At 32.3% G+C, this 25383-nt stretch overlaps 2 protein-coding genes across 2 annotated transcripts; both read right to left on the bottom strand.

The window, feature by feature from the left end:
• Nucleotides 1-2305: 2305 nt before the first annotated feature.
• LOC139518938 (neuronal acetylcholine receptor subunit alpha-10-like) lies at nt 2306-13724 on the bottom strand. The gene is made up of 7 exons (XM_071310630.1): nt 13525-13724; nt 11498-11631; nt 9943-9987; nt 6359-6468; nt 4790-5325; nt 4337-4527; nt 2306-2600 (listed from the first exon to the last, which is right to left on the bottom strand). Exons 1-7 carry the CDS (start codon nt 13583-13585, stop codon nt 2442-2444), a joined length of 1236 nt encoding a protein of 411 aa, XP_071166731.1. The 5' UTR covers nt 13586-13724; the 3' UTR covers nt 2306-2441.
• A 2616-nt stretch (nt 13725-16340) lies between these two features.
• On the bottom strand, nt 16341-23790 carry LOC139518936 (fatty acyl-CoA hydrolase precursor, medium chain-like). Its single transcript, XM_071310629.1, has 3 exons — nt 23646-23790; nt 18337-19907; nt 16341-16964 (listed from the first exon to the last, which is right to left on the bottom strand). The coding sequence occupies exons 2-3, from the start codon at nt 19887-19889 to the stop codon at nt 16784-16786; spliced, it is 1734 nt and encodes a 577-aa protein (XP_071166730.1). The 5' UTR covers nt 19890-19907; nt 23646-23790; the 3' UTR covers nt 16341-16783.
• Nucleotides 23791-25383: the final 1593 nt, after the last annotated feature.

The following is a 25383-nucleotide window of genomic DNA, read 5'->3' as shown; positions in this document are numbered from 1 at the left end:
TTGTTGAAAATTTGCATATAGGCTTTTTTTTACCTGATTAAATCAAATATGTAATAAAAAATATACCTTCATGTGCTACTTTTTGAGTAAAATGAGGTCGAAATTTTGTATATTTGCTCAAAATTCAGATTTGTGTCTGTATTTTCTTTTTCGAAAGAAAGACATAACTTTTTTGTTTTAAAAGATAAACACAAATTGTTTTTTGTTAAATATTTTATAAGTATCATTAAAAATTATGCAATTTTTATTCCGAAATAACTCTATATTTATCAAATGTTCATGAATAGAGGAAAAAACGTCATTTTTGCTGCATGTTTATCGAAATTAAAAAGATTGCGCTATTTACAGTTTTATAAAATTTGGGTCACATAATCTCCTTGCAAAATGAAACAAATTGCTGTTTTAAAAAGTAGGGGTCCATGCACTCGTTTTCAAATTAAATCAGTTTGAATGATAAAAATCAGTCGAAAATGCATCTTTTCCCGATATGTCATAGTTTGACGTCGCGAAAATAACATTTTACGTTAGCAACGTCATTACCTTCCCTGTAACTGTATCGTATGCCCTTAATTACAATTGTTAAGATATTTTTACAACACTTATAATGTTACTATCAATTCCAACATACTATAATATTAATATACAATCAACAGCTGCTATAACGTTTGTCTTATGAATGCTTTAAGTGAAATATCTTATAATTCTCAATAACAAAAGAGACAATTAAAAGTAAATTAACAAAAATACTGAACTCCGAAGAAAATTCTAAACGGAAAGTCCCGATTCCAAAGACAAAATCAAAAGCTCTAACACATCAAACGAATGGATAAAAATTGTCATATTCCTGACTTGGTACAGGCATTTTGTTATGTAGAAAATGGTGGATCGAACCATTGCGGTTAACCGTTTAATAGTATCATTGTGTGTCATCTATTTATATATATAATGTAAACTGGGAAATTGGTGTTTATATTTCAAGAAATTTATTCTCGTCAGTCATAAACAGAGATGTATTTTCAAAAATGATAAACAGCGGTACAGTTAGCATAAACAGTTTGCACTTTTATGTATCTTAAAACGACAATCGTATAATATCAGTTCAATTTGGAAGCCTCGAAAAGAACGATTTTTATGAAGTTTGCTTCCTTTGATTTTGAATAAGACTTATTACCGGGTTTGAAATGACATGAGCAACACGGCAGGTGCCTCATATAGTGCAGAATCCTTCCGGAGCACCTGAGATCATTCCCATTTTTGGTGTGGTTTGTATTGCTCAGTCTTAAGTTTTTTTATGTTTTATTTTGTGAACTATTGTTTCTATATTTGTCTTTTTAGTCTTTTAGCCATGACGTTGTCTGTGTCTTTTCGACATACGAGTTTGATTGACCCTCTCCTTATTACTTTGCCAAATGTTAGACCAATGATCAGGTTTGTTTTTTTACAAATAAAAGGCTAAAGATACCAACTTAAGGTCTTATTTAAAATACGAGTCAATAACAAATTGACAACGATATTTATACACATTACTAGTAATAATTAATTTTTTTTTAAATGAGACAAGTAACATGATATTCCTTTTCTATTAAAGAATTTCTTTTTAGAATGCACCCATTTACATGATTTGTGTAAACGCCAGACGCCCGACACTCACTCACTCACGACAGTCCTGGGTCGCCGTTAATCATCGATTGCATAAAACTTCTCGCTGGAGAATTTGATTGTTCGTACACCAATGCCGTAATGACAAGGGTATTGTTAGCCAGTCATGATGGTTGAAAAAAAGTAAAATCACAAAAATACTGAACTCCGAGGTAAATTACATACACTAATTTCGCGTTTTAATCAGAAAATAAAAAATACAGTCCTAGATTATCAAATAATTATATAATCATGAAATATTTAGTCTGACAATCAAATAATCACTATAATTACTAGAAGAGCCGTGGTGTAGTGGTTAAAGCATCGGACTACTAACACAAAGGTTCCTGGTTCATCGGAAGAGGATGATAAATGACTGAACCGTGTTAAGAGAGACCAATATTCCTTGCACATAAAAGACACTCTTGTAGATATCGAAAAAGAGTAGGTTAATGCCGCTACAAGGCAGCACTCGCAACCGCAAGTGGAAAGTGATTAATATAAGTTACAATAACTTGTTTCCCAATCCACCACAAATAAATGTGTTTAAACTAAATAATCACTATTAAAACGGCCAAGTGATAACATAAACAAAAAACCCTTGAAGATGCTCTCAAATCGTTGCGTCAAAGTTCATATTTTTTAGATCTATTAACTATTAAAACCATTTAATATTCACAACATATATTCTAGCGTTCATTTAAACAGAATAAACAAATGGGTTTGAGTAGAAATAATCCTTTCTTATCAAATTCACTAGCTAAACAAAAATATTTGTAAGTTCTTTTCACACTATACGGAGTTTAGAAACTCCCTGTCATTTGTCTAAATACTGTAGCAATGCCAATGACAAGAGTAAATGAAAACAAAACAATGCCAAGCCGATCTACTGCAATAGAAAAACTTTGCCACATCACCGTATTCGTTGCTTCCTGTGGCTTTGTAAAATCGGAACATTGGATCTGAAATAAATAGATTACTTGTTTTGTAAACAAAAGTGATAGAAGGAAGCATTCCAAAATATGCTAAATATGATATGTATTTAGCTGATGTGAAAGTAAGCTCGGATAGCAGTAGCACCCGGTCAATCTTATGATCCGTTTGAATTTTTGTTTTGGCAATTTCTTGGTGTTTTTCTTTTTGTTTTACGGTATAGGCTTACAAGTTTATACCTTTGATAACTATTAAAACATAGGAAAATTTTTTTTTCTCTTAATCATATTCTTCAGCTTTTCTTCAGCCATATAAATAGAAATTTTTGTAATTATAACGTTAAGAAAATAGTGAACTTATGCATGTATATATACTTAAATAAGTCTTCTGTTCATGTTATTTTAACAATCATTATGAATAAATAACGTATGACACAGTATATTTCAATCAGGTTTTTTTTACTGAGGTTTTATTAAAGTTCGATATTGTTGAAGAAATATTCCGGCTTGTGACTGATAAACAATCAACACAAAATTGTAGAGCACGACAAAAATAATCAAATTAATAGAACGATCTAATTTTTTCATCTTTCGTGCATTCCCATTTGTTTATTAAACTTTTCAACAACACTTGTTAAATGCTTTGGTTTTTAAGATTTGTTCTTTACGAATCAGTTGACTTACATCTAGAAATTGACAATGAGGGTCGGTTGAAAACAAAACTTTACGACAAAAGATATGATTTCAGCTTTCCAATTGTGAACTTTCCATTTCTAAGTAGCAACATTCCAGCGGCACCTGCATACGGGGTATATATATCCCAATTGATACGATATTCCCATGCTTGCATTTCCTATCATGATTTTCTTGATAGATGGTTGCTGCTCACAAGGAAGCTATTAAACTAAGAGTTCCAAATGGTGAAGTTGAAATCATCCCTTCGTAACTTTTACGGACGCCATCACGAGTTGGTTGACCTTTATAGAATAACCGTTTCACAAATGATATCGGATATGTTCCTTACGTCGTAACTACAATCCCCTTCCCTTTCATGAATGTGACCTACCGAATTAGACTATTTCCGGATGTGTTATCACATAAGCAACACGACGGGTGCCACATGTGGAACAGGATCTGCTTACCCTTCCGAAGCACCTGAGATCACCTCTAGTTTTTGGTGGGGTTTGTGTTGCTTATTCTTTCGTTTTCTCTGTTGTGTCATGTGTACTATTGTTTATCTGTTTTTCTTTTTCATTTTAGCCATGACGTTGTCAGTTTATTTTCGATTTATGAGTTTGACTGTCCCTCTGGTATCTTTCGTCCCTCTTTTATGACTATTTACTTTCCATGCACATTTTTTCATAATATTTCATAACGGTTTTACCCACATGCACACACTTGTGCTGTGCAGTAGTTGATTTATAAAAGAAGTCTCGTAGTTAAAGTCTGTCCCTACGGGAAAAAAATCGACGAAAGAACTGTATAACACTACACTTCTGAAGATTTTGAGAACATAAGGGGTTTTCTGTAACAAGGAAGTCCGCTTACACTTGTTTTATAGTATGCTATTCAAGTATCTAAAACATATTCTAATTGTTTTAAAATTTAGGTATCACGTAACTTTAACTGAAACTTCCGTATTATTTAGTAACACATATGTATCTTTTGTAGGGAATTATTAATTAATGTAATTTATGAAATGAAAACATGGAATTAATGATTTGTTGTTATACGGAGATATATGTGTTCCTTATGTATTGGCTTACCTTTCTTCCACAATATGACGATGGATCTTCTCCAGGTATTGGAACACATGTGATATAACAAAGAGGTTTAATGATGTAATACTTCAAGGAAGTAGGTACCTCTCTTTCACCGCGGTAATACAAATTAATAACAAGTACTTGTAGTATGGTAGATACCGCTGATAGACCAAGGATGAAGTTGAAGAAAAACACTGAAAAGAAACAATTGTGAATTTGTATATAATAATTTATTTTGTTATATTACTTAAAATTGAGGCAAAGTACATAGGACAGTAAAAAGCATGTAATTATATTTTTTTTTTGTGCTCTCAACAAATATTAATGTTAAAGAATTGAATAAACAGTGACCCAAAAAGTGTTAATTCTATTTTTAACTTTTTCTTGAAAGACACTAAAACATGTAAATAATGTATTTCCATTAGTGTGTCTAAATGATTTTCAAACATGTCTTACTTATCCAAGGCGTTGATTCAGCTGATGGTGGAAGTTTGTCTGCGACTAACAGCTGGAAAACCGACATTGCTAGCATTACTGTGATTACGAGTGAAACCTTTTCTCCAGAATCAACCGGGAGAAAATATCCTAATATAGCTAAGACTGTTATCATCACTGACGGTATCAATATGTTGATGATATAGTAACCAGGTTTCCGCTGCAAATGTACGTTAAAAGTGACATCAGGATAAGGTGCTGGACAACAAGAATATTTTATGATGTGTCTTTCTGCTGCTACCTTTGGAACTAACCATTCAACATTAGATTTCAAAGTTGATAGATCTCCAGGGTTGTCTTTCGGGTATAAGTCTATTTCTAGGCCGTGGTGGTTCCAGGAGCCAAATACTAATGCACATATTTGAGTATCGAAGGGAAAGTTCAAAACCTCGATTGGACACAGAGCTTCCAGGACAGTTGGGAAGTTATACTTCACTGATCCATCTGAAAAGATGATAGCTCTATACTCTTTAATTCCGCTGAATTCTGTTGCAGTGCTGTAAAAGATATATCAAACAAAACAATCTTATCTCACTGTTTAGTTTGCTGCTACGAAAAGAATGATACAAAGTAGATACACATCATTTGAATGTATACTAGTATACATGTAACATATGGTGTCAAATTGTTATTTCTACAACAGGAATATCTGTATTCCCCTTCAAACCTAAATGTTCAAGTATGTGAAAATAATTTCTGAACGTGTATGGTATCATAAAACATTATCAAACGTCCATCACATTTGCAAAACAATCGACTCAATATGTATGATGTATGCTAGTGTTACACGGATACAACTTTAATCTGATTACTTTTATCTCTAAAGCATCGGGTAAAATAGAATGATGTGAATCATTAAAGGCGCATTAGCTAATCATTTCATGTTCACCCATTTAACACAAATTCAATGTCTGTCTGATTTAATGTTGTAGGTTTAAAGAGTAAGTTAATTCAGCATTTTTACCTGTATTAGAATGATTTTTTGTGAATCGAATCAGTCAACGAAATGGTTCACCTTTGTTTCTCTTTCAATGTTGACATATTTTTCCTTTGAATATGACTTTTACAAGCGCAACAAATGTCTAGCTCATGGGGTAAATTGATTGTCATATGAATACGAATTCAATGAGATCAAACTATTTACAAGTGATTAATTCATTAACCCTTTTTATTTGCTTAATTTTGACAAAATTAAACCAAACTGGCTGCTTAAAGCGAATTGTTGTTTCAATATTTCACTTTTATTTAAGGGGATAGAAATATGTATAATCAATAAAGTATGAAGGCTCCTACAAAATGTCCAAAACAATTTTAAACGGGTAAGAACATAATAAAAAAACAGCAAAATGGAGAAATCGCTCAAATCACATATCAAAGAAAAGAGAAGAAGATTCCAAGAGGTAACCATTGATAAGAAGGTGTATTACTATGGCAGATACATTGAATGAGAGGTTAAAGATGTAACTATGTTTAAGTGTACAATTGATACGGCATAATATATTATTTTACATAGATATTCATAGTGATTACCTGTCATATAATGTAAGATCTGGTACCCAGACTCTCTTGATTGGGACAATGATGTTGTCTAATCCACCATAATCGTTAGGATCCCAAGTCAACAAGCAGTCATTCCATTTCTAAAATGTAACACACACAATACAAAGCAAAGTATGTTTGGTCTAAGCCCTTTCAAATTATTATCTCAACACTGATAAGGCTAATTTCAAACTTCTAAAAAGAAATTATGTTGATAGATGTGTGATCAAAGGGAAAATATACATATTTATATAATTATATGTACATATATCATGTGACAGACAAAGGTGAACAATCAAATAAGTAAAGTAAAAACGGACACAAAACAAGTACGAGCCGACAACTGCGGCACTAGTAATTTAAAATAATTGCATTTTCCATTGCAAAGTAAATGTTTAAATAAGTTTTAATGTCATGTTTTGACGTTTTCTTTGGACTTAATGTCAAATTGGAAGAGACTGTAACTCCTTTTGACAAATACCAAATTTTGGTTTACTTCAGATTCATTTTTACGGACATTTTATGATGGGGTACATTTGGGAAATTATATTCATGTAAATTCAAATTAATCATTTGAACTTTGAACTCCGACGGTCTGAACAGGTACCCTATCGTAAACAAAATTTATATACACTGGGAATATTTTCACGACAGATTAATATTTTGGGCTCAGCATAAAATTTGAACAGCTACATTTTTCTACATGACAATATCAGAACAAACAATCCACCATGAGTCGACGGTCTGTAAATGAAAAAACAATACTGTGGATTTATTTTATTTCGTGTGTAACAATTTTCGTAATTTGTGGAAAAAATGCATTTTTGTGGACAGCGGATTTCGACGTTTTGCAAAAAAATTAAAAGCCTATGAACTTTTAATTGTATATCGCCTATACTAACGGAACCCATGATAATTGGTTTCCTACGAATAGTATTGAATCAGAATATAAATTAATTTGGTTTAATGTTAGGTTGACAATTTATAATTCATCCAATTTTTTCTTAATAAATCATGATCAAACCAAAACATGAAACGTGCAGTTTATTACAACCGGTATTAACAAGTGTGCTCAATCGACATTAAATGAACCTGATATTTTTTATTGGCAATGTTGGTAATTCAAACGACTTGCAGTACATCACAAAATTTTAAGCCTTGTATCTATGATCAGTTTGATCAAGTCTCTTTCCTCTTACAATAAATTAAAAAAAAAACAGTATATTCCCTAATATCAGTACTCCTCATTCTAAACTTAAGATAGATTGCAAAAACTCGTTTAACTTTTTGATAAAAAAAAAAAAAAGTACGGCATTCGTGGATACAAATATCTTGATGAGGGATGAATCATACTTTTTAAAAAAAAAACACTCTAATACTACCAATTTTGTTCGGATTATTCCTATAGCAATTGAAAAAAAAATTGTTGCGTTTTGAGAACGAGTTTTTCACAAACAATCGGTGTTCATATAAAAACCAGTTATGTTCCTTTTTTTTTTTTGGCCAACTTGTTAAATTATTCGAACGAGATGTTACGGAAGCTAATATGAAAGAATGAAAAGAAAACTGTAATATCATTCACCTTCACGTTCCCTTATATAGACAATGTCCTCTTACTTTAACCTTCAAAAGTTGGTAATTACAGAAACAGTTAAGTTTGCATTACATCATGGCTAATATCCAGAAATTGACCACGATAATTCGTTGAGAACAAAACATGTTTTCGTACAGTGAATTTAAAGGAGCACTACATTGTAGCTGTCAAAGTCATGTTCACCCATTTTAATCAAATTCTCATATTTGATTTATAACAATGTAAAACATTTTTCCAAACTGTTACAAGTCTAAAATAAACAATAAACAGGGCACTGGAATGAAAATACGTAGCTTCGTTTTGTGTGTATTTAAATCTAGACGCCAGCTGATTAACCATCGAGTTGACCTCTAAAGTCTTCCGATGACCATATAAGTGATGTAAATATAAATATAGATATAAATAGATTAAGATAACTCGTGCTGTTGGATTTTTCTACGTCTATTTAATTTGATATTATAGATGAAAAATAAATGTGGATCATCGTTTACACCTTATACGAATGGTTTTTGTAGATCGAATCAGCCAATCAAATGATTTACATTTGTTTCACTTTCAATGTTGAAATTCTATTTCTTTAAATAACATTACACATTCTATTCACGTGTTATCCATCTCAAGCTAAGGGATTAAATTGAAGTTCACATGAATACGAATTTAATGAGGTCGAACTATTCACTTGCAAGTGAATAATTAATAATCAATAATTTTAAGCTCATTTTGACAAAATAGAACTATACTGGCTGTTAAAAGCGAATAATAATTTCACTTTTTGCATTTCATTAATGATTGAGCAAAGAAAACCAATATATTAGATTGTTTATATATCTCGTAGCTAGTGCCCCTTTAAAGAAACTGACATGACCAATAATATTGCATGCATAAAGTAAATTAATGACTCCTGGACCAGTAATACCTTCTGGAACGAGACACAAAACATCAAAGAAACTAATTTTATAATAAGTAGGCCTGGTCGGAAGCGAACAAAGTTATCAAATGAAGATCAGAAGATATAATAATGAAGGTAAACATCGAACCAGAAAGTAAAACCTTAGGGATCATACATGTCGATGTTTCTTGTACGCCAAGCATTCTTCATCAAAGTTTATAATATCAATAGCTATTGCCGATATTACAAAAGCTTAATTTAGAATCAGTTAACCAAATACAAGAAAAATGCGATTTTTTTAGTGTAAAAATAAATTTGCAAAGTAAACTTTAGAAGTGTCATAACAGACGATAACTCCAAAACAATTATTGTACATCAATCAGATAGTGAATCAGATAGTGATTAAAAATGTGATCAGGTTCATATTAACAGGGACATGTTTTGTTTGATAGATATTTGAAACAACGAAAAATTGATTTGGAAATTAACAGTTATCTTAATCGCCATTTATTACTTTTTTTTTTTTTTTAAAATAAAATGAATAATTTATAAAGCGTGATTATATTTTATGTTGAAGAATATTAAATGAAAATAATGAGTAATTAATTGTTGATTGCTAGCATTATTAGAGCTCTTTTCACATTAAACCTCAAATGAAACCATGTTCTTTCAAGCTTTAAACTTTAGACGAACCTCGTCTGACTCCTACTAATTAGTTCATTTGCACTTAAAAAAAGACAAAAACTATAAAAGATCGGCGAGTACACTACCTTCCAATGAAACAACCATTATTAAGAGAGCTAAAGACTACACAGGATCATCAAGTCGTTCAAATATTAACATACCATTGAGAATAGAAATGGGGAATGTGTCAAAGAGAAAGTAAAAAACACACCAAAAGCAAAGGAGCTGCGCTTTAAATACTTTTCTCCTCAAAGTACATCATGCTGCATGCTTTGCAAAAATAAAATCACAGGTTCTAGATGCTGGTGTTGCCTTTTTGTTCTTCAACCTACTTCAGGTTTTAGAACGGTGTCTTCTCCCTTTTTATTATATAAAGTGTAATGTATTGAAATATTCATTTTTACTTACCAATCTCATCCATAGATTTAACCGTACAATTTGATTTGGCTCATCCTAGAAAAATAAAACCAAATGTTAAAATTGTAAACAATAAATATACAACATTAGGTCAATGAAAGAAAAATATAAACTTTTTTGTATGAGGCTGAGAAACTGGGGAAGGGAGAGGTTCTACCGAGCCCTTCTACAGTTTTGCGCCGATTACAAAAAAATATATTTTTTAAGACATTGACCTAATATTGTTTTTATACTGCAACTTAAACAAATACATTGATAGCTTTTTAAATAGTAACACAATTGTCAAACTTATTTTCATCCCTTAATGAACCCCTGATTGTGGAGAAATCCATGATGAAATTGACATTATACAAAATATAGCTATGTTACTATAATTAGGAAATAAACACAACTATATGCAGTATAAATTAATGTACGGAAATGCGAACAGGGAATCTATTGATTGTTTTGCCTGCATAAGGGGGAAGCAGGTATAATGACCGCTAGACTTTATCCGTCCGTACATGTACGTCCAAAAAGAAAACGTTGTCAAGGTTTCTTGGCTTTTAAGAAAGGAATAATTGATTTCATATTGATCTTGTTGAGTTGAAGCGAGTAAGTGTAGCCACTTCCTGTTTATCACTCATTGTTCAATGAAAATGTTCGCCAAGCTTTAAAAATTTCTTTGCTTCGATTGAAGTGAATGATTTCAGTATTCAATGTTCAGTTATGAGTTATGTTCCGGTATACAATTGATACACAAATCAATCATTGATGCGTTCGATATTTCATTGCATTGCTAGTGTAATTATAAACTGGACCCCTAATGTGTTCACTTATCGCTACACTGTGCGAAGCTATAGATGGAACGGCGGACCAGTTTAGTGTAATTATTATGGTAACACTTTTATAGAGTATGAACTTTACTTGTTACTTTTAGTAAAAACAGATGGCATTATCTTGTCCTAAATATAAATGTTTTAGTTGACCCTATAAAATGTGTCTTTTTTAAGAATGTACATGTTTAACACTACAAAAACGGGAACTTTTCATAATAAGGTAGATATTTCAACACAATTACCATTGTTTAAAGAATAAGTTTAATATCAATATAGAGAATCTGAAAATAAAATACTAAAAAAGATTTTCCTCATAAATTCATAAAGCTCATTAATAAAATAAATAAAGTAAAGTAAAACAGAAATATATTCGATATCGATAGACAAAAAGAGAATTGTTCCAGACAAATAATGGAATCATTTCAGTGTGTGAAATGGCTGATTTTATCATAGTTCATTTTGTCATTGCAAACATATATAAATTGTTCTTTGGAATATTTTAAAATCGTAATTGCAATTTAATGTCTGACATAACAAGAGCTGTCCATAAATATTTATTCCAATTAATTTACACATGTTAAAAGCTTACATACTTACTAGTGCGTTACGAATGTCCTATGAATTAACAATATTGGTTAAGATATTTCAGATTTCAGATTCTAGTATTTTTATTGCTATCATCTTCACATTATTAACAAAGTTCTTAAATGTACCTAAAATGTACTTACCAAACCAATAACTTGACGTACAGCTATACCCAATGTCATATTGACAAGTGGGACATTTGCACATACTGGTCGTAGTCCACTATCATAACCTTCAAAGATCGTGTCGGATATATTCTTTGAAATACTGGAACAATCTACAAAATTTGATTATGGAAAATATAGCCTTTTTCACAAAAATTAAATACATCTGGGGTCTGTTGTTTACAAAGGTTAACATAAATAAAGTCAACAGTGTAGTTTACCGCTGTTCGAAAAAAAACGGGTTACCAACTAAAACTGAGGGAAACATATCAAATATAAGAGGAAAAGAACGAAGCAACATAAACACTAAAGTGTTATAAAAAAGAAAGGACAATGCAACACACACAAAATCGAACGATACATAAACATAATGACTATTTTCTGAGCAAGCGCAGCGATTCTAGAATAACTTCAAATTTCTGCAAATCGCAAACTTGAGGGAAAAACAATTGTAGTTATTATCAATCAGCGCAGCGATTCTAGAATAACTTCAAATTTCTACAAATCGCAAACTTGAGGGAAAAATATTTGTAATTATTATCAATCACCCGTTATCTTGCCGAACGATTTTCGTAAGGCTAATGGAATTCGGACTTTTATTTCTGTGCGTATGACACCGATTGTTTTGCGCATGACAGTACTTTCGGTGTGCACGACACTGATTTGTAGACACCTGACAATGATTCCTTACGAAAGCTGAAAGTATGAGTCGCGAAATATTATTAAAAACATTGTGTGACAGTAAAAGACAGAAAGCGACCACTGTTTTATTTCTAGCCCGTGACATCGGGTTATAGAAATATGGAAACTTGGAGTGTGCTCCCATTCCAAAAAGATCCATGTTGAAGATCGCCGGTTCGCTATGTATGCTATACAAAAACGCAGCCACATCCTTTAGAAAAACTGACAATAATTGTTAAATCTGAATAAGATAACTGACAATAATTGTTAAATCTGAATAAGATAACTGACAATAATTGTTAAATCTGAATAAGATACCAACAAAAACTGACAATAATTGTTAAATCTGAATAAGATACCAACAAAAACTGACAATAATTGTTAAATCTGAGTAAGATACCAACACAATAATATGAACTGGCTGAACAAGATTGTACACTCCAATGTTTTTACTATTTACACCAATCGTAATCAAATCGTTTTCTTTGAATTAGATCATCATAAAAGTTATTTGTTTATTCTTTACACATATATAATTGTTTGGGTATATCACTGTAGGGAATGATGTTTCCGATGGTTATCTTCTTTTTGAGTGTTTGTATATTTAAGCTACCTAGGCTAAGATAGCTTCGTGTAGTAGCGAGAACATTTTGACCCTGTCTTATTATCATTTGCCATTTCTATTTACAGGTTACAATTAAGTGATGATCCTTTTGGTATAATTGGATTGTGTAAGTTTGTATTGTTTGTTTTAGTTTTATTATCTATGGTTTGGATAGGCGAAGATATAGGTTGGTGCGCACATAACAAGGATTTTAGTCTATCCATATGCTGCGTCTGCTCAGGCCTTTTTTTGTGATTCCTGATAGTCATATTTGTATAATTTGTATGATTGATAATAGAATGATCATATACCAATCTATGATATCTGTAGATGGAGTTAATGTCACAAAGCAATATAAAAGATCACAAGACTGTCCCTTGTAGTATTCCTGAGTCTACTGATATTTCTGATTACAACTTATTTTCTGTTGGTGATGTAAACATGTGATTCCGATGTTTTGTTAATTTTAGGTACTCAGACTTCTTCAATTTCGTACTTTATGTGGTCTATTTAATTTTTGTGATGTTTGGCGTACAAAATTTTAATTCTTGGGTATCTATGATGAGTTTATTGTATCAAACCAAAAGTGTTGGATGCATTATAAATATAAAAAGTCATGAATATAACTGAAGGAAATACATAAATTATACGCGCTATTTTAAATTATCAACTAAATAAATCAACTTAAAAACAAACTTATGGATGAATTAAAGTTACTTACCAATTAATGAAAGTGCCAAAATACATATAATACTCTTCAAATGATAGTATTTAACATCCATTTCCCAGTATCAATTCAGGAAAAAAACTTTTTGCGGTATATGGATGAATTACGGAAGCGAGAATTTCCTGAATTGATAGGGTAATTCCATATTTATCTTTGATCACGCATGATCATGTCTTTGAATGCATAACGAAGAGTCATATAGTGTGTTTACATTATAAACTTCATTAATATTAATTGCTTTGAGAATTAATCAAATTATTGATATTATTCATTGGTTATACTTTTTGTATGGAATGGCATTACTGATAGCGTCCTTTATTTTGTCTCCTGGAAAATAATTAGAATGCGTTAAGGATTAATTCCAAACCAGTGATGTGCAAATGTAATATCAATTATAATATATGATGATATAAAATCATCAATGCTGATTTCACAGAGTCAGATCAAAACAATTAGATTCAAAATATGCATTACTCTTGTAAGTTGTTAAAAAAACAAATATTTATAAATGAATAAAAGTCAAAAAAATTATAACTCAATTCAAATAGTATCAGAAACTGAAACATGAACAAAATAATATAATAGTTTAATAGTTCACGTTAAAAAAAATGACGTTATAATATTCATATAAAAAAGAAGATGTGGTATGATTGCCAATAAGACAACTGTCCACAAGAGACCAAAATGACACAGACATTAACAACTATATATATATATAGGTCACCGTACGGCCTTCAACAATGAGCAAAGCCCATACCGCATAGTCAGCTATAAAAGGCCCCGATAAGACCATGTAAAACAATTCAAACGAGAAAACTAACGGCCTTATTTATATAAAAAAAATGAACGACAAACAAATATGTAACACATAAACAAATGACAACCACTGAATTACAGGCTCCTGACTAAGGACAGGCACATACATACATGTCTATATATATTACAATCAATAAAAAAAATCTTTAACGATTTTTCTTAAAATGTCTTCAGTGTACATACTAAGTATATTAAATGGAGCAGGAGCTGCTTACCATTCCAGAGCACCTCAGATCACCACAGTTTTTGGTGTGGTTCGTGTTGCTTAGTCTTTATTTTTCCATGTTGCGTTTTGTCTTTTATAGTCTGTTTGTCTTTTACTTTTTTAGTTTCGATCTATAAGTTAGAATGTCCCTCTGGTACATGTATCTTGTATAGATATATGAAATGATTGGTACAGGCTGATTGTTGAAATAAGGAGGTATTGTCGACTGAACTAATTCATGGTGAAGGGTATTGCCCAAGTTGACGCAACCAAGACCATTGTTGGCAAAGGAAAGTTTAAGATAAGAACTTTTCTCTTTTATCATTTTTTCCAACGAGAACTGGTTTGACAAGTCTGTGACTTGTGATATCCGAAATGATAGCTGTAAGTTTGTATTGGTTAGGACGAGGGTTTGTAACAATAGTTTCCAAACATAATTGAACAGAGAATGAAGTTTTGAAAGGGGTAATGAATAAAGTGTCGTGGGAATGTGTGATATACCTAACAGCTTTTGTATAAATGGTAGCAAGTCATTAATGGAGACATCATGCAGAGTATGTGATGACCATGACCATGACTGCGTCTACGTAGAGAATTAAAGTTGAAAATATTCATCACATTCACCGAGCTACACGAAGTTCTAGATAGAATACCTATACCATCAATTTTGTTATTGCAACCATATGGTGTTGCAGTTCAGAATTGTCGGATCCAGTAGTCCTCTTTTTGTCTACGGAGAGGCGTTGCAAGATGAGGTTTGTTAGTACTGTAAGACTGAGCAACAAGACCCCTTCTAAATTCCTGGAGTGATATCAGATGTTTATGGGTCAATCAAAGTCCACCTCCACGTGCAGTATTTTCTCGCGCCCTATGCTGTTTGGGCTGATAACATACCTCCGTTGTTAATTTCTGAAGAAAAGTATATTCCAACTTCCTCATGCGATGTTTACCCTAGTCATACAGAATAAGAATTTCACATCACTGGCTTTCATTTTTGTTATTTTGGTGTTCCTGATATAGGTTGGTCCAGAAAAATCACTACGAACGGACCACAGTTATAATTGACATGTGGACTTATGACAGAATCACATGTATATGATCAGCATATTCATTAAAACGACAGAAAAAATGTTATAATTTCTGTCGGTTAATCTGTCAACCTAGCAGTGGTAATTTAGAATATACATGATATTTTTACATATATGAGCCCCTCGGTGAACTTGTGGTACCATTCCCGACTTGAGAGCGTGGTGTCGATCCAATGCCGGTTGAAACCAGAAAATGTCTATCGTATAAGAGTAGAGTAAATGCTAGACTGCAGCATATGACCTGTGACAATTAATTACTTCAGGAAAACTGAAATCATTGCGATATCTAGGTTTTCAACACCAACTCAATGTTTCACAATGCAATTAATTGAGAAAACATCAACATTGATCAAAAGGTTCTAATAAATATTAAAGAAAATGTTGTATAAAATTTATTGAGACAGCACCAAACGACGCATTAAATCGTAAGATAAATGTATATAAATAGACATCGGTCTAAAATGTTAAACAGTACGTAGACAAGTATCCTTTGAGTATCTATCTATTATTTTCAGCTTTAGATCTATCCAAGTCCAGAAAGTATGAACAAGTCGTTAATAGAAACTTTTCTGAAGAAGAGAAAAGTTTTTGAATATGAATGAAGACACGTGCATGTACTAACAAGGTTTCTGACTTTGGACAGACATGCAATGTATGAATAGATGGCGGAGTTGAAATAGTGTTCGAGTGTTCAATCCAACCTGTCTCAATTTTACTCAATGGAATACAAAATGTTCTGAATAAAAACGTTTGGAAAACTTTAATTCAGAAAAAAACTAAATTTTATAAAACAGACTTAATAGACGACCAACCATAGTTTCATCAAATAAAAAGTACATGTACAAGTCACATTGCAAAATGATAAATTTATTAAATTCAATGTTTTAGTTTATTTATATGTAAAATTTGTACGTTGAATGTATTTTTATGCTATGAATAGAGCTGACATTTTATATTAAAAAAGCATGGATAAACAAGGACTTGGTGGCACATTTAGAAATTAACTACTAAATCCATCATGAAACTTTTTAAGAACTATTAACTTTTCATTGACATACACGAGATGTTGTTGAGGATGGTATCTTGAAACTGATAATGAAAACAAATGTACTTAATATAGATAAAGAAAAATAACAAACAAAGTTTACAATTCGTCGCGTTCGTGTTTTTCGGATGTTAACGGAGGAAATTTTTCGTTCAAAAACTTAAACATGTCCTGCTTCATTGACTTCTTCATTGTGGTAGGTACATCAAGGTCAATGTAGCTTCTATCCTCAAGGTCAAATTCCTTCCACTGAACTGAATCCTCACCAGCGACTGGGCGTCTAAAAAACAAGGTATAATTGTATTAAAAAAATATTAATATTTGGATTTTAACTGTGAGACAATGTTGTTGTGTGGCTTAAAATAGAATTGCTATTGTTGGATGTTTGTGATTATGTTAAACAAAATTTTAAGAGGGAATAGTAGTGATGTGTGTATCCTTACTCTAATCATCTGAAATTGCGATTTTATTAGATCTGATATTGCAAAACAATATGTCCTAACGCATTCTCGTTCTTCTCCTTATGTTCTTGTACATGTCTTGGATGCTTTTGATTAATTCTATTTGCATATTGCCAATTGCACTGCCATTGAGTTGTCAGTTTATTTTAAATTTATGATTTTAAATGTCCCTCTGGTATCTGACGCCTCTCTTTTACATATTTGTGTGTGTTTCTTTTTTTTTTTTGCCGTCGTCAATTGTTATGTCTTTACTTTTTGTTGAGTAATTCCGAACTTTAATAAAGCTCACCATGACATGGTACATGTACATGTGGAAGTTTCATTAAATTCCATTTATTTGTTTTGTGTGTTCAATAATAAGAGTTTGCATATTCATAAACCAGTTAAATCAAGTTGATAGATTTCTCTTAATTTCAATATGAGTTTTCTTTTTACCCTCAGCAGTAATTATTTCTCCATATGTTTGTTTTCTTTAGATATTTCAGGTAGAGAAACAGGTGTATTGTTAAAAATCGTATGTTGACAGCTTTTTCAACTGCTTTTTATAGTTTGTTTATTGTACTGTTACATCACTGTCACAGGTTAGAGGGACTGATGGTTGAGATCCCACTAACATGTTAAACCCTGCCACATTCTGTATGTATGTGCCTGTCCCAAATCAGGAACCTGTTATTCAGTGGTTGTCATTTGATGATGTGTTACATAAAATTGAGAATGGAAATGGGGAATGTATCAAAGAGACAACAACCCGACTATAGAACAGACAACAGCAGAAGGTCACCAACAGGTCTTCCATGCAGCGAGAAATTAATTCCCGCACCCGGAGGCGTCCTTCAGCTGGCCTTTAAATAAACATATACACAAGCTCAGTGATAATATTTGTTTTTCGTTAAAAAAAATTTCACAAATTAGTTAGTTTTCTTGTTTGAAATGTTTTACATTAGTCATTTCGGCGCCTTTTATAGCAGTATGGGCTGTGCTCATTGTTGAAGGCCGTTCGGTGACCTATAGTTGTTAATTTCTGTGTCATTTGGTCTTTTGTAGAAAATTGTGTCATTTGCAATCATATTTTTACATCTTCTTTTTTATGTCATGTATTATTGTATTTTTTTGTTTCTGTCTTATTGAAAAATAGCCGAAGATAAGTATGTATAGTTTTTTACCTTGCGTCTTTGTTTTATTCCGACTTACCCGGATTTCGCAAATGATGTCCAGTATTGAATAATATTCCGAGAGAGAGTCTTCTCCTCGTCTGTAAACCCCAAATCTAAATGTTTAAAGAGTCGACTAATATCAAACATATACTTGAGCTCTTCTGCATGACCAGCACCACGGAACCACTTTGGTGGAGGACCGGCTATATTTATTGGTTTACTACTTTCTCTAGAAAATTGATATTGGTATGTTGTACCCTTCCCAGCTGCATGATTTTCCAACATTTTTAGGGTTGGGAAGACGAAGCTCAAATCCGCGTAGCAGTGTGTCGCTAGTAAGCTCTGAGCGTCTTCCGAAAGTTCAGTAGTATAGAATTGACATAATGATTCTTTGAGCTGCTCCTTGTCCGTGTTAAAATTCCTATCAACATAAGGATTAAGCATTCCTTGGCAGACAAATTTAGCTGGGATACTTTCACTCACATTAAACTCATATCGTGCTTGTAATCCAGGATGAGCTGTCATAGGTACCAAATTTCCTTCGTTTGATGTAGTTCCTGCCATAAAGTCTAGAGAACGGAAAAAAATTGAAACATCCGATGAACTGTCTTCCAATAAAAGTAAAGGGTGTTCCATATACAGTTCTCCATCGATAGCTGGTTGATACGCAGCGTTAAACTTAGCTACTTCGTTTGACATCGATGTAAAAAAGTTAGTTTCATTAAGAAGCATTTCAACAGACTTATCCCGAAGACAGTCGGTGAATTGGTACATATCATCAACTGGACAATTAACTTTCTCGGACAAATCTTTGAAATCATCTCGAATCATTTGCTTACTTAAGACACCTGCTCTTGTTACAACTCCACTTTGTGCTATAACTCTTTGGAACAGACCTTTATTTGATGGAATTAATGATTGGAAGGAGACGCTCCAACCTCCAGCCGATTCACCAAAAATTGTTACCGAGTTTGGATTTCCGCCAAAAGATTCAATATTGTCATGAACCCACTGTAATGCAAGCATTTGGTCCCATATCCCGTAGTTACCCATCGCGGCCGGATGATCTAAGGCCAGAAATCCAAATATTCCAAGTCTATAGTTAATTGTGACAAGAATTACGTCCCCTTGCATGGTAAGCAAACTTCCATCAAATACATCTCCATTTCCATTCATAAGTCCACCACCGTGTATCCAAAACATGACAGATAAATGTTTCCCTGGCTTCAGTTTTTTAGGTACAAATATATTTAAAAACAGACAATCCTCTTCCATTTTGTCTGGTCTCAAGTCCGCCATTACATCTGGCATATACTGGGGACAAGATGCACCAAATTCAGAAGCATCTAAGGTATCTTTCCACGGGTCAACGGGTTCAGGTTTAGTGAATCTTTTTGCACCTGTTGTAGGTGTTGCATATGGAATTCCACGAAATTCGTATAAGTTTTCTCCCGTTTCCTCTGATTTCCACACTGTGCCTTTGATTGATCCTAATTTTGTATCAACCACAATGGTATCTTGTTCGTCTGTGGTCGATCCAATCGTGAACAAACCAATAACTAAGAGCGTTTTCAAACTTCTTTCAGCCATCTTTTAAAAAAACCTTGCCTGTGAAATAAATTAAACTATAAATCCAAACATTTAACAAATACTACTTAGGCAACATTTACATACACATGTATGTATATGTGGACATAGCCATATTTTTCTCCTTTTCCCTTTCTTCCTCTCCCTTTTTTTCTCTTACCTCCTGTTTTTTTTTATGTAGATAATTTCATGTTTCTTCAACCACCCCCTTCTTTTAAATCTTATTTCATTTTATTTTATTTCTTCAGCCCCTTCCCCCTTTTCCTAGTTTTTTCCCCTTTTTACTTAATTCACCACCACAATTTGCCTATACACAATTACAATGAATTGTGCGGTACTTACATCAAGAATAATAAAGATTATACCTTTCAAATGAAGAAAATGAAATATAAAAAAAGGAAGAAAGAACAAAGTTATTATTACGATTCAAAGTCATGATTCTCTTGCTCTTGTACTCTTATATCGATCGTTTGACCTCACGTCAAGGTCAAGGATATTAAAGATTGCGCATTTTGTATTAAAATAATGCTTTCATAGCTAGTAATTCTATTAACTTTTGAAAAAATGTGTCTATCTTTACCGTAAGGAAAACATAGATAATAAACACATGATCACCAAGAACGTAAACAAGAACAATCTTAATTTGTTTATATAATTATTATATATATATATTCTATGCCCTTCCATTTTTAATCAAACCCCATTATACAATAACAGTTACTGTTGTTAAATGATTTTGTGATTGCCCCTTAAAGAAACAACCTTCTGCCATCCGATTTATATTTGATAGCCTTTTTATCACATTTTATCTCCCACTTGAGCTGTGCATTTGCCGAACTTCTAACGAGAAATTTCATTGTTAAGGTCGCTGCATGCGGAAAAACTACATGTTAGATCGGCTATGTTCACATTCTTAAAAGTTGAAAGCCCCTTTGGGATGTATCATTATTTCAAACATTTAAAACGGAAGGGACCGAAATAACAGCCAACACCATCCAAGGTCAACTTTACCTGCGGGATTAAAACCTTTAATTAGTTTCTTCATAATATTTGTTAATATATTTACAGTAAGGTCATTAACTTTTTCTCGAATTTGATATATTTAGGTCAACAATAGGATTACGTTACACAAAAAAAGTAAATTGAGAATGGACAACCAGAAATTAGAACAAATGCTGTGTGGCTGGCAGTCAGAATAACATATCGTGATTTGTATTTTTGTGATAAGAAAGATAAAAAGTTCAAATGTTGGTCGAATTTATGTTTGTCAAATTCGGATATTTTCTTCGTTAATATTTATGTATAGGCCGCTGGACGTTTACCTTAATATCAATTACGCATTATTATTTCAGCTGTCTGTACAAATCAAACATAGTTATCAAAAACTTGAACGTGAAAAATCAAAATTGCAGGTATGCATTGAGAGTTTAAATGTATTTTATAACGTGCTAATATTTTCTTTATTGAGTGAAAGGTAAGATGACCATAAGATAATATTTAATATAATTTAAAAAAATTATTAAGATTTTCGCTGTGTTTAAAAAATAAGGCGTTGATTTAAAAAGTTAATTATATTTTTATTGAAGTTGGGATTTGCTTTTGAAAGATTTAACATTGACCTGACTACCAACTAAAACATTGTATTACTGACTGAGCTGTTGGACACCAGAACGTAAGTTGTACGAGTTAAATTTTTATATGTTGACCATACTAAGATTTTTACGCTGATAATATATGTTAACATGACTGTGTCGATGACACTACAGTCGGAGGTTTCCTGTCCGATTGATTGATTGATCGATTGTTGGTGTTTTAACGCCACTTTTTAGTGTCACTTTTTGGCTATGTCATGGTGGTCAGTTTTTATGTGTGGAGGAAGCCAGATTGCCAGGAGAAAACAATTGACCTGTGATAGGAATTCTGACATTCCTAGTCAATTAAGATTGGAGTTGACCGCACCAGCACGAGCGGGATTCGAACTCACAACCTCATTGTTGACTGGCTAGAGATAACAATTGAACCACTGGTCACCGAGGCCCCCGTTTCCTGTCGGAAGGTTTCACCAACACTGTCTGTTGTTGACATGAATTGATGTGGTTATAAGTATAAATTAACTGTATGCAAAACTTTGTCGAAATACAAAGGATTTTCTACCCCAAAAAGTATATTACCGTAACGATATTTCGCAAAAATGTTAAGTCCAATGTGGATTTGTTATGTCAATATTCAATTCCAAAAATATCTTAGTTACCATTGGTTAAATATACAATATTTATTATTTATTAATACAAATTCAAGTTTGACTATAGTAACTAATTAGTTAGTTTTTTTTTATTATTATGGTTGGCAAGTGGTTGTTGGTTACAGGCTTCAGTGGCGGAGCCAGCCCTTTTAAAAAGGGGGGTTCCCAACACAGAGTAAAGGGGGGGGATCCAACTATATGCTCCCATTCAAATGCATTGATCGGCCAAATACCCCCCTTACCCCCCCCCCCCCCCCCCCCCCCCCCCACCCTAGATCCGCCACTGCATGGGCTTTAATCAGACTACATTACAAATCAGCATTAAGTATGTATAAGGTGAGCAATTGGCTTTCTGGTATTTTTTGTTTTACAAAACGTTTAGAAATACTTTATCTGTGCTTCTTTTGTTACATTAAATATGTAAATTGTTTAAAACTGGTTTGTGTTTATCCAGTAAATCTCTAAACAGTTGGTCTTGTAAACATTATTATGTAGCATTTATAGATATCAATGTGTACATTATTATGTAGATATCAATGTATACATTATTATGTAGTATTTATAGATATCAATGTATACATTATTATGTAGTATTTATAGATATCAATGTATAGATACCAATGTATACATTATTATGTAGTATTTATAGATATCAATTTTAAAGATAACTCTATCGTGATGAATTGATACAAATGAGAATTATCATGATTATATGAAAACAAAAAACATGTCATTTAATTCAGCCGACCCCTTATAATCAATTTCTAGATGTAAGTCAACTTTAAAGATATGAGGCATGGTTACCGCAAATGTTTTTTTTGGGGGGAATAGGACCCCATGGAGATTCTTAATAAACCTACAATCTTAAATGCGATATTGCATCGACATGAAAAAATGTAAAGATGCTTAAATTGTAGTATATGTTACAAACGGTACTCGTTAATATTTCAACTTAGGTGATGTTTAAGGGATAAAAATTATATTTTCGATTTTAACCAGGAAGTTAATAAAATTAATGACTCTATTAATTGTTAACCCAGTTTAATTTCACTCTTAAATGCCAGTCATGATTGTTCAAGAGTTCTCCTAGAAACAATGAAAGGGGCTTCTAGTATGAAGAAGTAAATCAAACGTTGCAGTCTTAATTATAAACATATAAGGAAATAAAAAACTGTGCATCTCAATAAATGATAAAATCGCATTTAAGTACTAGTAAGAGGGGTCCCAGTTCTATGATCTTCAAATAAACTTGAGTTAGGCGTAACAAATATATTAGGCTAACAACTTGTCTTTCTAAACAAATTAGGGCATCCTAACACAAATGTATGATGGACTATGATGTTCCCATTTGCAAAACATGTATTTCTATAAATTCTTTTAGTAGGCATTGGACATTCTGCATCCAACTATTTCCACGCCAGGCATGGTATTATCAATGCGCACTGTACATAAAATGCATACATATGCAGAAAAGATGTGCACAATACATTGCATATTATTTATTTTTTATCGCTTACCTTGCTGATTTAACCGGTTATGCACGCTCAATATAAGTGTACACACGTTATATATATGTATAGTGTTTAAACAGTATAATATTTATACGATCTTTTAAAGGAAAACCCATTAAAGGTCAAATAATAGGATGTAGTGATATCATATATATGATAATGATGAAAAATTTACATGACATTACAACAGTTAAGAAAAGTCGAATGATGAAAGATACTACATGTCCCCATTCAAATGCATTGATCGTCAAACATAGAGAGTCCAACCCCCAGACCCCCCCCCCCCCCCCACCTGGATCCCCCACTGCAACTGAATAATTTCTACAAATAATTAAGCAAAATTCAGATGTATCTGAATTCAGAAAGCTTACGATAACATTCGGCAATTGAGACCATCGATTGCTGGTGAACAATAATTCAATGTGACCTGTATTGGACTATCTTTTTGGAGAGTTATTTCTGTATAATAAGAGGGGTTGAGTGTCCTTAATAATTTAGATAAACAAAACAGAAAGTAGAGATTACGCAAGAACTACATGTAATAACAACTAGGAGATTTTTCGATATATGACGAAAGTCAAACACTGTATTTATTTATTGGTGTACGCAGGTAGAATACAGCATAAAATTAATTAAGCAAACAATTAAATCTGTAATCATGAAAGAAGTTTTATAAATGCAAGCTCGACAGATTAATAATTTAGATACCAAAGGGACGATGAAGCACTTGACAAAAACATCGCCGTGTATAAAGATGGGGAAGGCTTTGATGTTTTGACATTATAATCCTACTGGAAGCTTAAAAAATAGAATGGATGAAAGAGATTAATTAGAAAAAAAACTGAAAGGGTGAAACTTCTAAAATATCGAAAAAAGTAACTTGGTTTTTTTTAATTAGACTTCAGGAAATTAAAAAAAGAGAATTAAATAAACTAATGACACAATTCAAAGTCGCTGGATCTATGGGACATACAGAGCCTCACTAAAGTCGTCAGACTTATATGTTTTTACACTGATGGAACTTTTAAGGAAATACAATTGATCTAGAACTATAGTTCCTATCAAAAACATTATTTTTTCTAAAATTGACTGGATCTACTCCTTTAAAGAAATATGCTTTCACAGACTGTTTGCCAAGAAAAATATTCTTTGAAACAAGAACATGTTTTTTTCCATTTCATCCGTGAGAGTGTTCATTTTAATAGGATTTTTATCTGAAACTGATCAGAGTAATAGGCATTTAAAATTAATGATTTACAATTTTTATTGAAATAATTCTATGAAATAACGGCAAGGTAATTTAAAACAATAACAACCCAAAAATAACGTAATGTACGATAATAATACTGCACCTACAGCATACGTTTATGTACTGTTTACAAAGACTTTAATTTCTTTAAATACACCGTTACATCATTCACTGAAATCCATATAGATATAAGAAGATGTAGTATTAGTGCAAATGAGACACCCCTTCATCCAAGTCACATTTTGAAAAAGTCCTTTCCCTTGACAGACTCTCCACGTCATAAGGATTAACTTTTATTGTAACATTGTACATCATTTCCCCAGTTTCTATGTCACTGAACCGCGATGCGCGGGGGACAAAACTTAAGTGTTAAAATATCACAATTTGAAAATTTCCCCGATTTGTCCTGTTTTCTTCGTTTTCAAAACTTGTGAGAAGGAAAAGTATGATGCCGTCTTCTCATCTTAAGCATTGCAATTTTAAAGTTATTTCATA

This window comes from Mytilus edulis, chromosome 4, assembly GCF_963676685.1.
Source record: "Mytilus edulis chromosome 4, xbMytEdul2.2, whole genome shotgun sequence".
In the NCBI taxonomy this organism is placed as follows: Eukaryota; Metazoa; Mollusca; class Bivalvia; order Mytilida; family Mytilidae; genus Mytilus; species Mytilus edulis.
Note: the sequence above shows the minus strand (reverse complement) of the source record. Positions and strands in the feature narration are given on the sequence as shown.